Raw genomic sequence first — 14,732 nt, 5'->3', positions numbered from 1 at the left:
AAATTTGTTAAAACGTCTCTGTGTATATGTGTGTGGGAAATTGAAGACGAAGTACCAAAATTGACTCAACCATTTTCCCGCCAAAAATTGTAGAATCGCGATTCTAGAATCTTCTGTGTCACTCCGTTGCCGTCCAAATCCGCCGCAATGGTAACCGCCGGATCTCTCTCTCTGCCTCAATTCATTCTATTATTTTCGATCATTTCACAAAGGATTCTATGCAATGATTAATTTTCATCACAGCTTTGTATTATATCGTGCGAATTGCTAGGTTGAATCAGCTCACACTGTATTTTCGTATGGATGTTTTTTTTTTTTTTACATTTTTTTGTTGTGAGAATAATCATGATTGGCTCAAAAACGTAAACCGATCATAAATTGTTCTATGGCTTTCTGCAAATTGTGTTAAGGAGCTCAGCTCCCTGAGTGTTTGTGAACTTGTCATGAATTGCAATTTGGTTGGTGTGCTTTGCTTGGTGCAGTCGAAGAAAAGGGGTCTCTCTTTGGAAGAGAAGCGCGAGAAGATGCTTCAAATCTTTTACGAGTCCCAAGACTTCTTCCTGGTAATCACCATCGTTATTGCATACCTGATAGAACTGTTTTCTTTCTTTTATCGTGTAATTTATTGACTGGTGTATGTGCTTCTACTTATGTTTTTTGTTGTTTCAGCTGAAGGAGCTCGAGAAGATGGGTCCCAAAAAGGGTGTCATTGCTCAGTCCGTGAAGGATGTTGTACAAAGTTTAGTGGATGATGACCTTGTTTCCAGAGATAAGATAGGAACTTCTGTAAGTTATCATCCAAACCAACGACGCTCCTTTCCAATTCTTGTATCAGTGATGTGTTTCTTGAATAACAGGGGTGTCAATGCAATGTATAGACTAAAAAGTATAACGTATTTCAACAATTAAGAAAAAACTGGTTTAGGGATAAAAAAAGGGTACGATTTGACGAAACTTTTCAGAGAGTATTAGTATGATTTACTCATTTTTTTATTTACTACCTTCACCTTGCAGGTGTATTTCTGGAGTCTACCTAGCTGTGCTGGTAATCAGGTGAAGTTATGTTGATAAAGCTTTTGCTGTTGTATCATCTTTATGTTGATAAATTGGTCATTGGCAGTAAAGGGTAACACTAATATAACACCTCAGATATAGCTACCTAGCTGTTAAGCTGGCTATGTTTCTACTGATAGCGTTTTCATTCATTTACACACCCTTACTCGTTATAGTATCTTCATGTAAACTAATTATGACATTATAAAACTCATTCACAGCTTAGAAGTGTGTACCGCAAACTTGATTCTGATCTACAAAGCAGTAAAAATCGGCATGCTCAACTTGTTGATCAATGTCAGGAACTAAAGAAGGGGCGAGAGGAATCTGTAAGTTATGACATATTTCTTGCTAGATTCCAATTCCCTCTGCTTCTGTATAAATAAGAGGCCCGGTCATCGTATATCCTAATATTGCAATTTTATCAGGATGAAAGAGAGAAGGCCGTTGCAGATCTGAAAGACGTTGAGCAAAATCATAATGAATTGCAGGTTGGGATTATTTGATAGTAAGGCATCAACTGTGATGATCAGTATTATGTCAGTTCTGTAACAGTCTAATAATATTTGAAATTTTCAGGTTGAGATAGCAAAGTATAGAGATAATGATCCGGCTGCCTTTGAAGCAATGAGTTAAGAAAGGCTTATTTATTTACACCAGTACATAACTTTGACGTTTTGGATGTTAATTCTAATAAATTTGTAGTTTTGGGGACACTGATGTTTTGGTATTAACATTGGCAGGGGAAGCAATTGCAGTTGCCCATGCATCGGCAAACAGATGGACAGGTTCTACCTTCAATGCTTTCTTTCTCCTTTGTCCCTGAATGCAGTTTTATCTAAGCGGGGAAAAATGGAGTCTCTCGTGTAGTGAAATGTCACATTTCACGTTATTATAATGATACATGTTGAAGTTTTAGATAGGGAAGGAAAATATTTATGTTATTTGAGAGATTTATAGATAGAAGAGGTTGTATTAATGTATAGTCCTAATGATGCTGATAACTCTAAATATCTAACTGCATTAATTATCATAAAAAGACGCATAATCTGTATTTGTTGCAAAAATATTTGTAGACAACATTTTCACCCTGAGGCAATGGTGTTCGAACAATTTTCCCGAGGCTAAGGAACAACTTGAAAACTTGTACAAGGAGGTCAGTCATTTCAGTTAAATGCCTCAATCTCCAAATCTCTATGTGAAATACTCAGCTAAAGTGCTATTTGTCAGGGCTGCTTTTACCTATGAAATGGGTGCACGAATGGAATGAATGTAACTTGGATAGATTAGCAAGCCCACCACTTTATACATTATTTTCTGTTTTCTCAGCTAAAACATAGCTTAATTTATCTCATTAAATTTGACCATCCCGTCTCTTTGTTTCTTATATGTCTTGCATTGCACCTTTTGTCTCCATACACAGGTTGGTCTAACAGATGATTTTGACTATTTGGAGTTAGTAGCACCCGTCCCACTCAAAGCAGTTGCTGATTGATTACTTAGCCTATCAAAGGCCAACTGCTGGTTGTCGTGCTGCTCTCAAACACTGATAATAAAATGCAGAGTTGATCATTGTCAAGTCAAGGACATCCTCTGAGATGGTATTTTATTTTCTGTTCCCCCCTCTTGCTGTATTGATCAGAGAGATTAAGAAGCACTTTGCTTCCTGTGGCACAATAATATTACAGATTATGTATTCTGCTTCTATCCAAGCATGTTTGGTCCCCATCCTGAGTTTGGTGGCTGTTACTTGCCTTAAGGAGGCTCCAATCCTCAGTGTTATATATATAGATCCTTTCTTTTTTTACTTTTGTTTTTAAATTTTATGATGGCTCTGTGAAACTAAAATTGATCCTTCCAGAACATGACAATATAATCAAATTATGTCTATTATCACTATCATTAATAATAACAATAATAATACGGCAAATGCTAATCAATAATACATTAGGACGCAGATTTTAAATGCAATCACATTATAAATTTCAATAAAAACATTAAGGAAGACCCTTATTATATTATTTAAAAGGTTGAGACTTGAACTGTCTGTAATTATGTTCTTGACTTTCATTCATCAGTGTTCTGTTGTCTGACGGAATGACATTTGCTTTGTTCAGTGATTGGTTTTTGTTGACTACTTGGAAGTTGTTTAACTAACACACACAAAGTTTGTCTCTTCCGATTGTTAGTTTTGGTGTTGATATTAACTTCATTTCCTTGGCATTTCTGTTGCTTTGGTGAGAATATGGATATCCCAGTCAGGTACACTCCATTCCAACTCAATCAAATTATTGTTCTCTAATTTAATCAGGACAAATTATTTTCAAACTGCATCTCTTGGTATGTTATTAAATATGTAATTTTATATTAAATATACTGTACAAAAATATTTTTTTGTCATCTATTTTCAAATATTTGTTGGTGTAGTGATCATGACATCATGAGTCATGGTTTCATCTTCTCCTTTTCAAATATTTCTGAGACTGACATTGAAGCATCAGACAGTGACTGGGTGGTCGTTGGTGCATTTGCATGTCATCTTAATTCAAATGTATTTTGGATTTAACACCTCATACTAATAACATTATATTTAACTAATATTTTACTTTGCATATTATATTATATGAGGTATTCCAAAACACGACCTCCTTTCCCTACCTTCAATGATCAAAATTGCAAATAAAATTGAATATGTAAACATTGTTTGATAATTAATAATAAATATTATTTCCTTTATTTTTTATCGGCTACTTACTATTTATATATATATTTTTTTATATTCTCACGTCCTTTAGGAGAGGCTAAATTCTTATCTTAACCTTCTTAACCATACACTTCTTTCCTTTTACATTTCATCACTTTCTTTTGTTATTTTTGTTTACCTTTTGTTTTTCTTACGTTCAACAGTTGTAATGGAACAATCAAATATTGAAGAGAGCCTAACAATTTCAGCATATTTGAGTTTATAATACTTTTTTAACTGGCCTTTCTCATTCATGCAATCACCCATAAAATAAAGTATATATATGAAATTTATATTATAAATACGAATCCTTAAGTGATAGTATTTTTAGAAATTTGAATAAAGTATTTCATGTTTTTTTTTGCATCTATTTCATAGTTTTAATTTTAAACAATTTTAATTAACTAGTGGCGAATATTCTTCCTCAACTATCTTAAACTACTCTTATTTATCATATAGAGTATACGTGAAAAATATTTATTTTTATAAATTTTAATTAAATAGAAAATAAATATTTATCATGCTGTTTAGAAGACATTCTTAGAATACAAGTCAGTGTGAATTCAAAGGAATCTAGAATGGCTAGTGGGCATAATTAGCGAGTACAACTAATATCTATCCGTTACTATCTTGTTCAAAAATGCTAAATTTACATAACTAATGTAATTTTTGTTGATTTTTAACAAAATAAATAAATTTTAAGAAATTTACAAAAATAGATAATGTTGTAGAACTAAACATGACTTTAATTTTTAATGAAATTTTCTTTCAAATTAAAAGTCATGCACCACTTTCAATTTTTTTTCTAAAATTCGAGCTTTGAAATATATTTTTATTATTTTTTTCTTTTAAAAAACGTTAAATTCTTTTTTAATTCGTATACCAAACTTGTGCCCGATACTTATAAACACGACTTCTGTTCTTTACTTTTCAATTAAAAATTGAAAAAAAAGGCTTTCTTTTTATTAGGATACAACTTCAATATACAAATAAAAAAAATCAACATTTATTGGAAGAAAAACAATGGTAGAAACATGTTTCAAAGCATGACTTTAGTAGAAAAAGAATTGAAAGTTGTATATGAAAGCACGAATTCTAATTTAAACAACAAAAAATCGTAATCTGTAGAATATTCCTAGTTGGGAAGCACAATGATCATAAGCACTGCCAATTCAAAAGTGATTAATTATCTGGACATACCTGCTTATCTGTATTTCTTGTTCTCACAGCTATCAAATTATATTATCATATTAATAAGAATATAACACTATGTTTTATGTTTTAAAAATAAATTTAAACTTAATTTAATATTATAAAATTATAAGGTGATTATTTTAATTTTTAATTTGAAGTATTTAGTTTTCTGTTGCTATTGGCTTCATCAGTGGCCGTCCAAGCCAACGGTTGGTTGGTTGGTTGATTTGAGGATTTTAAGAAATTGAAAATAAAACTGAATACAGTTGTACACATTCCACCAATCAATCTGTGTCAGTCTGGCAGCAGCTTATGAAACAAAAACAAAAAACAAAAAACAAAGCATCATTCATTGGTTGGACCAGGTCTTACTCCATTCTATACTCTACACCCACACTCTGTAACGTGCATCCAATACTCACCCTACACGTGTCTCACATCAACGGCTACTGAGCCTCTCTTCTCTTATATTGCTAGCCAGAGTGTCTTCATCTTTGCCAAGATTCTCACAACCAAACCAATCTTCACTGCTTTTCATTCTTTCTCTCTCTCTCTCTCTCACTCTCTTCTTCCCTTATAAACCATTCAACCAACCTTACCCTTTCACCTGCAATTGCAATGGAAATGTTCAGGCTTCAGCATTTTTTCATCTCCATTATAGCTCTTGCTTTGGCTTCTCTCCCACCTTCCATCAATGCTCAGCTCCTTCCTCCTGCTCCTGCCCCTACAAGTGATGGTATGCACTCTACCCTCTTTTCAAAAAATCTTATCTTTGCTTCTGATTCTTCTTCTTCTTCTTTTTTCATTTCTACCCTTTTCATTGTTGCTCATGGTGACTCATTGGGTTTTGTGAATTGCAATTGGGTGTGCAGGGATAGCAGTGGACCAAGGAGTTGCCTATGTGCTAATGCTGCTGGCTCTGGTTCTTACTTACATCATTCACTAACCTTTTGAAACCTTTCACCCCATTTATCTATTCACTGTCTTTTCCTTTCAATCATTCTCTATTGTATTTATCTCTTCTCTATTCTTTCAAGGAAATTCCTTTTTGCTGTGTATGTCTCTGATGTCTGCAAATTCCTTTAACCTATTTTTCTGGTTGCACACACCACTCTCCTTCATGAGTCCTGGAGAATCATCAAGTGGGGTTCTTTTGCTTTTTAGGGTCTCTTGCTTCTGAGAGAAGTAGTTCTAATACGCGTGGTCTCCACAAAACAACTTGCTTTCTAAATTCACCTTTTGGTTGCTGAGATTCCAAGGGTTCACGATAAACCCTACTCTCTGAAAAGGGGAATGGTTAAATCAAAATGGTTTATTTCATCTCCACACAGTGTAGAATATCTTGATTAAGTGCTTATTTATGAAATGAGAATGTCATAAATTCCAAGGAAATTTTAATTTTAAACTCATAAATTCCAATGATAGTTCGAATTTCAAAATTTGTCAAGTGATTTTTTTCATTGTTGGCTTGACACACATAAAGTTGTGTTCAAACATAAAAATATCCTACTTTTACTCAAAAAAACACAAAAGTAAACTTAATTTGGAGTTTACATGTTTACTTTGTTCCACATCCCTAAGAATTAGTTTAACTCAATTTTGTTTTCAATGAGATTCTAAACAGTTATCTAGATCATTTTCTAGTTCTTGAATTTCAACGTTTTCCAAATTTCATTGTGATAAAAAACCATAATTTGAACTGGGTGGAATGCAGAAAGAGACCAACACCAGCTACATAAACTAAACGAACAACGTTCATGTAGAAAATCAACAGCAGTACCAGTAACATTCATCATCGTAACAGCTATGTAAACCAGGGAATTAGTTGAGTTGGGATGTCAATGCAGTATTCAATTTGGTGTCCCTATTCTGGTAGATACCATCTTAAAACTATTTGGCATTAACCAAACAAGTTGTTCAATATGTATTTATATATGAATCTTATTCTAATAATTAGGAGAAACGATTTCAATAAGCCGAAAATGAAGAGTTTAGGTAGACAATGTGAAAGTTTTCAACATAAACACATGTATAGAATATTATTAAGAAAGAATATTATTAAGAAGGGGATTTAAGCCTAATTTAACAGTTTATAATAATATTTGTACTGAATTATATACTTTAAAATATTCTAATTGATACAAAAATTTTAACACATTTTTTTTTATATACTTTAAAATATTCTCGATACAAAAAATTTAACACATTTTTTCAATAACGAATAGTCTTATAAACTAGATAGATTAAAAAGTATATTTTAAACCCAATTCAAATTTCAAAACCTCCAACACTGTTACCATTTTAGGATGAATAAATCTACCTACCTCAAACCTAACCAATCCGTTATGTTCATATTTAATTTTTTTAAATGTAAATAAATTATTTAAATTATAAAATAATTCAAACTACAAATTTAACAAAAAATATAAGTTTCAACTTTAATTTTTAAAAGCATTTATTATATTTGTATTAATATAGAATTAAGTAATAAAAATTCATTATCTCAAATTCATTAAAACTTCTTATATGAAAATAAGTAATAAAAATTTCTTTCGCTCAAATGCTGTGACCTTTAAATCAGTTTACTGAAATTTTACGTTGGATTATGTTTTTGATTAACCAGATACACAAGTAAAGCTTTGGGTTAACGGGATTATATACGAAAATATAAGCAAAGCCAGAGTGTAATATCATGTCACTTACGTTAAAGTCATAAGCCATTGCTGATAGAAAATAATACAAAGTCATAAACCAGATTCTTATTCCTTATACTTCTCCGTAGCATGTTTAAGATATACATTAATTAATGAAAACCGTGTTAATTTGGGCCGTACAAAATATAAGATAGCTGTAATGGAAAAAGGAGGTTCGAACTCATCCAAAATAAAACTAGTAAGTTTTGCTTTATGAACCACTTTCATGTTCAATTGCCCCCTTATATACATTATCTGGTCTGTTCCATAATTTCACAAAGATAAACAGAAACCTCCATCTTACAATTCTTCACTGAAGCCACCAGTCCTCATGCACAAAAATGCCTGCAAAATTCTGGCTTAACCAAAGCCAGAGGCAAAACCGATAAGAACAGCTTAACGTAAGATTTTCATACTTTTCTCACGAGTTATCTAAGGCAATTTGTATCAAACTAACACAAAATATACATGCAAACTAAACTGAAACTGTCGGATGTTCCACTGTGAATAAATTAAGCATACATATCATTTAACTGACATAAATAATAGTTGCACTTTAACAAACTAATGCAAGGATAACAATACAAATTGATAGTGTTACAGCCAAGATAAAGGACCTGCTCAAAGTGCCATCTCAGCCTGCAAAGCTGCCAATTCATCTTCTTCAGGAGTTGGCTTTGCAGCAACAGGGCGAGTAGGTTGCCGCCCAGCTGGGACATGCACTGGGGCTGCAGGAGTTGTAGTTGCCGGCTGAAGAAGCTGTTCTTCCAACTCAGCACCTTCCAGTTCTTCAAGTTCCGCTTCCAATTCATCCTGAAAGGAAAAGAAATTCAGAATGATCCTCATATACGCATTGGGGGCTCTGTAGCACTACCACTGCTACAATCTAAAGATATAAATATATCCTGTTTGCAACTAATATAGCACAAATAAAATAAACATCAAGAGGATGACCTCGTCAAAATCAGCAGCTGCACCAATTGGAGCTGATAATGCATCCTGAATCATTTTCATGTTCTCGGTCTGTTCATTGATCTCATCCATGGTCTTGTCAACATCATCAATATTCCTGAAAAAGAAAATGATGCAACTCAACAATGTCATAAATCAGAACCAAGCTGAATCGATATTATAAGCCAGGTCATGAAATTGAGACAAAAGAAATACAAGAACATGCTGAAAAGAGTTAAATAACTAAAAAATTTAAAACATAAATAGGACTCCAAAACGCACGTTGCTTTTTGCATAGCTTTCATAGTAGCAGCTCCAGTTCTTAACGCATCAACAGTTTCTGTGGTGGCTTTAGCCCCTTCCAACATTATCATCTGTAACAAAAATTAACATCATAAGATGCTCAACAAACTAAATCCTCTTTTGAAATGTTACCATACATAAATTGCTTCCGCACCTGGTCATGAATACGCAACTGGAAATTTCCAAGCTGCTCTATTTGTTGTTCATATAACCTCTTCCGCTTCAGACATTGTATTGCCGCTGCATAAAACAAGAACTCAAATAGCATCTAAGTGAAAGTAGGAGAAAAGAAAGGCACTAAGAAGATACTCTCTAAATCAAGTTTCCATTAGTTTAGCAACCTACCCCTTTTGTTCTTCCCCCTTGTGAACTCCTTGGCCTTTTCAACTTCTGCTGACACCTTTTTAAGGAGCACTTTCTCCTTTTTCTCAAGCATTTCAAGAGTCTACATGATTCAAAGAACAAAACATTCAATTTGGGAGATTCTCTCTAGGTGTAAATTGCTTCCATAAACAAAAGGGTAAAGAGACATATCACAAAATATAACAAATAATCCGTCGAACACATGGTCCCCCTACCAAGGACGTGACTTTGAATATTTGCAAGAATAAATCTAATGTAATAATTTTGAGGATACTAAACTAAAGACGTTGTCTTCCACAATCATATGAAACCGTTTGCCAAAAGATTTAACCGGGATATGGAACAACTGTTATTTGTTATTCAATACTCACAACATGAAAGCAACTAACACATTTGTGAAGGAAATTTACAACATACCTAGATAAACATGATGCAGATTAAAGCATGATCTACCTTAAATCAAAGAAAAAAAACAAGACTAAAACGACGCGCAAGGCAGGAGATACCATCTTAGTTTAATTATAGCTCAGAACTAGGAAAGCAACAGAGAATGTGAAAACAACTACATATCCTCTCCGATGACTAAGGTTTTCATGAACTTAATAAACTATCTAGTGAAATTTTATTTCAAAAGCCACATATCACACGAGCAGCCCAACCCATCCGAAACAAAAGCTCTTATGAATTTATCAACTAAATTAGCAACCAGTAATACTTCAAAGAGTTTGTTGATAGTTCATTGCCATGGCGATTGGTGACAACAACTCTGCTTACTGGAGCAAAATAGAACAATAATAATAATACTATAGTTCATTGAAGTCAAAGAAACAAACACAAAGAGTAGGATTAACGAGATATGCAGAGAGCATGGCGTAGCATAGCAACAAAGAAGGGGGAAAAAAGGGACCTCGTTTAACTTGTCCAAAGTGGCAACAGCATTGGTCTCCTGTTTAGGTTTACCAAACATGCGGCTAAACATGATTGCGGTCGATTCAAACTCTACTGCCTCGAAAGCGAAGAAATCCCCGATTCTTCAACCGATCTTCCTGAAACCATGAAAAAAATTGATGAAAACCGAGTCAAAGCATTTTGATCAATCGTGAGCTGAACGAATGATGAACAAAAAGTGGAACAGAAAACGAACCCTGTTGAAAAAATTGGAAGTTGAAGTGAGAGTGAGAAAGATTAGGGATTAGGGATTGGATCGGAGAAGAGAAGAGAAAGGGAGAAACAGAGAACGGTGGTTTTGGGTTGTCTGAGCTTTGGTTTGCTTAAGCGTGTTGTTTTGATGTCTCTTTTCTTTCATCTTCCAACCAAACAAGGAATTGGAGAAACTTCTTTGTCTTTTCTTCCCCTCCACGTGGCGCGCATTCCTTTTCTTTAATTCTAAGAAAAAAAAAATATTACATAATTATTTGTATTTGGAATTGGAATAAAAGTTCATCAACAAATATTATATGCCTATTTATGATCAAAATTATTTATCAGAAGCTATGGAATATATACACTAACACGAAAGAAAACGATAATATATGAATATAAATATGAAAATACGTATATAAAACATCAAACACATATAATTATAAATTATATAAATTAATAATAAAAATTTATGAATTAGAAAATTATTGTATTTGATTTTTAAATTGTGCTATAAATTCAATAAATATTATTTGAATTCAACACTTCATCGATATGTGTCGTACAAATATCGGTATTTATATATGTGTCCGATATGACACATAGTTTAAGAGACGAATCTGAACGTCGTAACTTTATTTCAATTAGGATTACATGTTAAATATGATGTTTGGTGTATTATTATAAAAAAAATTACTTAAAGTAATATTTTTTTAATGTATATGACAAATGTTTAATGTTATGAAAATAAATTTTTAAATTATATAATATTGAAAAGTCAACATAAATAAACATTTTTATAATGACTACTTCAAATTATAATTGATTGTTTTTAATTATTGATGATTATTAGAAAAATAATGAACAAATTGTCAAACAAATAAGAAAGAAAACGAGTTAAAGAGGAAGAAGATGAGTTGAAAGAGAGAGTCAATTAAACGGACTACGTTGTTTTACTTGAAGTTTGACAGAATAATAAATCAAGATATTTGATATATATTAGTCCGTTGCTGATTTTTTTGCATAAAAAACTAAAAGTAAATAAAGATAAAAATAAGAAATAATAATTTTAGACTGTTAAAATATATTTTTTGGCTAATTAGTGAAGGTAATTGTGAAATCCACTTGTAAACAACTTAAAGGATTAAAGTATTTAAAATGTTAAAGAAAGTAAAAGATAAGAAGGGAATGAGAATCACCTTTCTATAAATGAGAAATCTCAGTTAAATTTAAGTAAATATTTTTTTTTATAAAATAAATAAATAAAATAAAATGAGACACTTCAGGAGTGTTAAATATTTATAAAAATCCCAACACCAAATTTCCTAAATCAATATACTCATATATTATAAATTAAAATATACTAATAAAGAATAAAGAAAGAGATTTTGTTACTCTGTCAGTTGAACCATATAACAATTCTATCTCACTATTTAAAATCAAGAAAAAGGATAAATTTAGATGGATTGAAAAAAATAGTTTTTTTAAGTGTATTGTGTTACATGTAACTTTAAATATGTTAAGAATTATAATAGCTAGAATGTTTTACATTATTTATTCAATTATACTTTAAATTTAAAACCATATTGCCAAAATAAAATAAATAATATTTTAACAAGTGTGCATAAAGAACAACAACAAATTATTTAACCCGAGTTGTTTCTTCACTCAATAGCTTATCCGAATACTCCATTGAATTGTCCTTAAAAAATACTTCTAAATTTTTCAATTTTTTATATTTAAAAATACTTTTCAAATTTTACAATCTAGAATATATATATATATATATATTTTATTTTATTTTTTTTAAATTCCATTATATTAGAAAATTAGGAAGATATTCCTGAATCTGAAAATTACTTTCTGAAAATTATCTCCATCATGCTCCTTCCCATCTCTCTCCCAACTACCATAACTGTCAAAACGAAGACGGCGGCCACCTCCACTCCCAGAACCACAAATACCCACAAACACAGAACAACACCATTCAATTCAACCCTAAAATCCCTCTGCAAATGGGGCAATTTAGACGAAGCTCTTCGCCTAATCGAATCATCAAAGCCCACAGTCATTGAAGAAGAAGAAGAAGAAGAAGGTATCTCTCTCTTCCTCCACACTTGCATCTCCAGAAGGTCCTTGGAACATGGCCGAAAACTTCACTTGCACTTACTTCGTTCTCAAAACGGAGTCTTGGAGAACCCCACGTTGAAGAGCAAGCTCATCACTCTGTACTCTGTCTGCGGCAGAGTCGACGAGGCTCGCCGCGTGTTCCGAATTGGCCATGAGACCCCGCCGGAGCCTGTGTGGGTAGCTTTGGCTATTGGGTATTCGAGAAACGGGTTTTCCCATGAAGCTTTGCTTCTTTACCGTGACATGTTGTCACGGTGCTCCAAGCCTGGGAATTTCGCGTTTTCAATGGCCCTCAAGGCGAGTTCCGATTCGGGTAATGCACTGGTTGGCAGAGCAATCCATGCCCAGATTGTGAAGCACGACGTTGGAGAAGCAGACCAAGTGGTGAACAACGCGCTTTTGGGGTTTTATGTGGAAATTGGATGCTTTGACGAGGTCTTAAAGATGTTTGAGGTAATGCCTCAACGAAACGTGGTGTCTTGGAACAGTTTAATTGCTGGTTTAGCTGGACAAGATAGAGTGTCAGAGACGCTTGGTGCTTTTAGAGTTATGCAGGGAGAAAGAATGGGGTTCAGTTGGATTACCCTTACAACTGTTTTGCCAATGTGTGCTCAGTTTACTGCACTTCATAGTGGGAAGGAGATACATGGACAGATTCTGAAGTCTAGGAAGAATGCTGATGTGCCTTTGCTAAACTCGTTGATGGATATGTATGCCAAATGTGGGGAAATTGGTTATTGTGAAAAAGTGTTTGACAGAATGCGCAGCAGGGATTTGACATCATGGAATACAATGCTGGCTGGATATTCAACCAATGGTCAAATAAATGAAGCCTTGGCTTTATTTGATGAAATGATAAGTTCATGCATCAAACCAGATGGGATTACCTTTGTTGCCTTGCTTTCGGGCTGTAGCCATTCAGGACTCACCAGTGAGGGGCAAAGATTGTTTACTGTGATGCAGGATTTTGGGGTGCAACCATCTCTAGAGCATTATGCTTGTTTGGTGGACATATTGGGTAGGTCAGGGAAACTCGACGAGGCATTAACTGTGGCAGAGAACATTCCAATGAGACCAAGTGGCAGCATTTGGGGGTCTTTGCTTAACTCGTGCCGACTTCATGGAAATGTTCCTCTAGCTGAAGTAGTCGCGGAGCGACTGTTTGAGATTGAACCTAACAATCCTGGAAATTATGTGATGCTTTCAAATATATATGCAAATGCAGGGATGTGGGAAGATGTGAAGAGAATTAGGGAAATGATGGCCATGACCGGAATCAAGAAAGATGCAGGGTGTAGTTGGATACAAATAAAGCATAAGATTCAAATATTTGTAGCTGGGGGGAGCACTGATTTTCGTTGTTCTGCTGAGTATATTAAGTTTTGGAACGAGTTGTCAACTGCTATTAAGGACTTGGGATATGTACCTAACACGAGTGTTGTTCTCCATGATATAAATGAAGATATGAAAGCAACATGGGTCTGTGAGCACAGTGAGCGTCTTGCAGCTGTATCTGCACTCATTCACACTGGCGCTGGAATGCCAATTAGGATCACCAAGAATCTTCGGGTTTGTGTTGATTGTCATTCCTGGATGAAGGCTGTTTCAGAAGTGACAAGGAGACTAATTGTAGTAAGAGATACAAACAGGTTCCACCATTTTGAAAATGGTAACTGTTCTTGTAAAGATTATTGGTGAACGACACCAAGATGAATAACTATTTGTTACTATCCATTTCTTGCTTTTGTCAGCATTGGTGTTTCAGAAGTAACTACTTCACACTATTTGTAAATAGAAAATGCTCAGGAATTTCGGTTTAACATTAAAAAATAAAATAAATTCTGCATAGACTCAAAAGTAAACAGAAGTGAAAAGTTTTAACTCATCCATTAATTGCAGAAGCTTCGATGATGAGCTGAAACCAGAATTACAACTACCAATCACAGCGGGCCTAAAACAGCTTGTTTGCTTAGTATGTATAAATGCATTCAAAAGACGGTTTCAAAAATACTCAAATGGAAAAAAACAAATAACGTATAACCTCCTCATTACATATTTTCCATGGCGATTCCTTAATACCCTAGTTATCAAAACTATTCAATTTCTACACGATTACCAAGATATAACGAATGAGGGCCAAAACCAATGTTTCCAATAGCCTG

The 14,732-nt window shown here is 33.6% G+C and overlaps 4 protein-coding genes across 4 annotated transcripts; 3 read left to right on the top strand and 1 right to left on the bottom strand.

The window, feature by feature from the left end:
* Positions 1 to 13: 13 nt before the first annotated feature.
* Positions 14 to 2,860, top strand: ATMND1 (Mnd1 family protein). Its single transcript, XM_068647392.2, has 10 exons — positions 14 to 150; positions 483 to 563; positions 670 to 786; positions 1,015 to 1,053; positions 1,275 to 1,382; positions 1,482 to 1,544; positions 1,633 to 1,684; positions 1,797 to 1,841; positions 2,130 to 2,209; positions 2,477 to 2,860. The coding sequence occupies exons 1-10, from the start codon at positions 148 to 150 to the stop codon at positions 2,546 to 2,548; spliced, it is 660 nt and encodes a 219-aa protein (XP_068503493.1). The 5' UTR covers positions 14 to 147; the 3' UTR covers positions 2,549 to 2,860.
* Positions 2,861 to 5,478: 2,618 nt separating this feature from the next.
* Positions 5,479 to 6,048, top strand: LOC150028175 (arabinogalactan protein 41-like). Its single transcript, XM_090301871.1, has 2 exons — positions 5,479 to 5,726; positions 5,863 to 6,048. Exons 1-2 carry the CDS (start codon positions 5,609 to 5,611, stop codon positions 5,934 to 5,936), a joined length of 192 nt encoding a protein of 63 aa, XP_090157997.1. The 5' UTR covers positions 5,479 to 5,608; the 3' UTR covers positions 5,937 to 6,048.
* Positions 6,049 to 7,724: 1,676 nt separating this feature from the next.
* Positions 7,725 to 10,655, bottom strand: LOC137838151 (vacuolar protein sorting-associated protein 32 homolog 1). The gene is made up of 8 exons (XM_068647391.2): positions 10,445 to 10,655; positions 10,208 to 10,346; positions 9,283 to 9,382; positions 9,092 to 9,177; positions 8,917 to 9,008; positions 8,638 to 8,752; positions 8,301 to 8,496; positions 7,725 to 8,038 (listed from the first exon to the last, which is right to left on the bottom strand). Exons 2-7 carry the CDS (start codon positions 10,277 to 10,279, stop codon positions 8,305 to 8,307), a joined length of 657 nt encoding a protein of 218 aa, XP_068503492.1. The 5' UTR covers positions 10,280 to 10,346; positions 10,445 to 10,655; the 3' UTR covers positions 7,725 to 8,038; positions 8,301 to 8,304.
* A 1,621-nt stretch (positions 10,656 to 12,276) lies between these two features.
* Positions 12,277 to 14,320, top strand: LOC137838153 (pentatricopeptide repeat-containing protein At3g14330). The gene has a single exon (XM_068647394.2). The coding sequence runs from the start codon at positions 12,322 to 12,324 to the stop codon at positions 14,266 to 14,268; it is 1,947 nt and encodes a 648-aa protein (XP_068503495.2). The 5' UTR covers positions 12,277 to 12,321; the 3' UTR covers positions 14,269 to 14,320.
* The last annotated feature ends 412 nt before the right edge of the window (positions 14,321 to 14,732 follow it).

This window comes from Phaseolus vulgaris, chromosome 4, assembly GCF_051622355.1.
Source record: "Phaseolus vulgaris cultivar YP4 chromosome 4, ASM5162235v1, whole genome shotgun sequence".
Lineage (NCBI taxonomy): Eukaryota > Viridiplantae > Streptophyta > Magnoliopsida > Fabales > Fabaceae > Phaseolus > Phaseolus vulgaris.
Note: the sequence above shows the minus strand (reverse complement) of the source record. Positions and strands in the feature narration are given on the sequence as shown.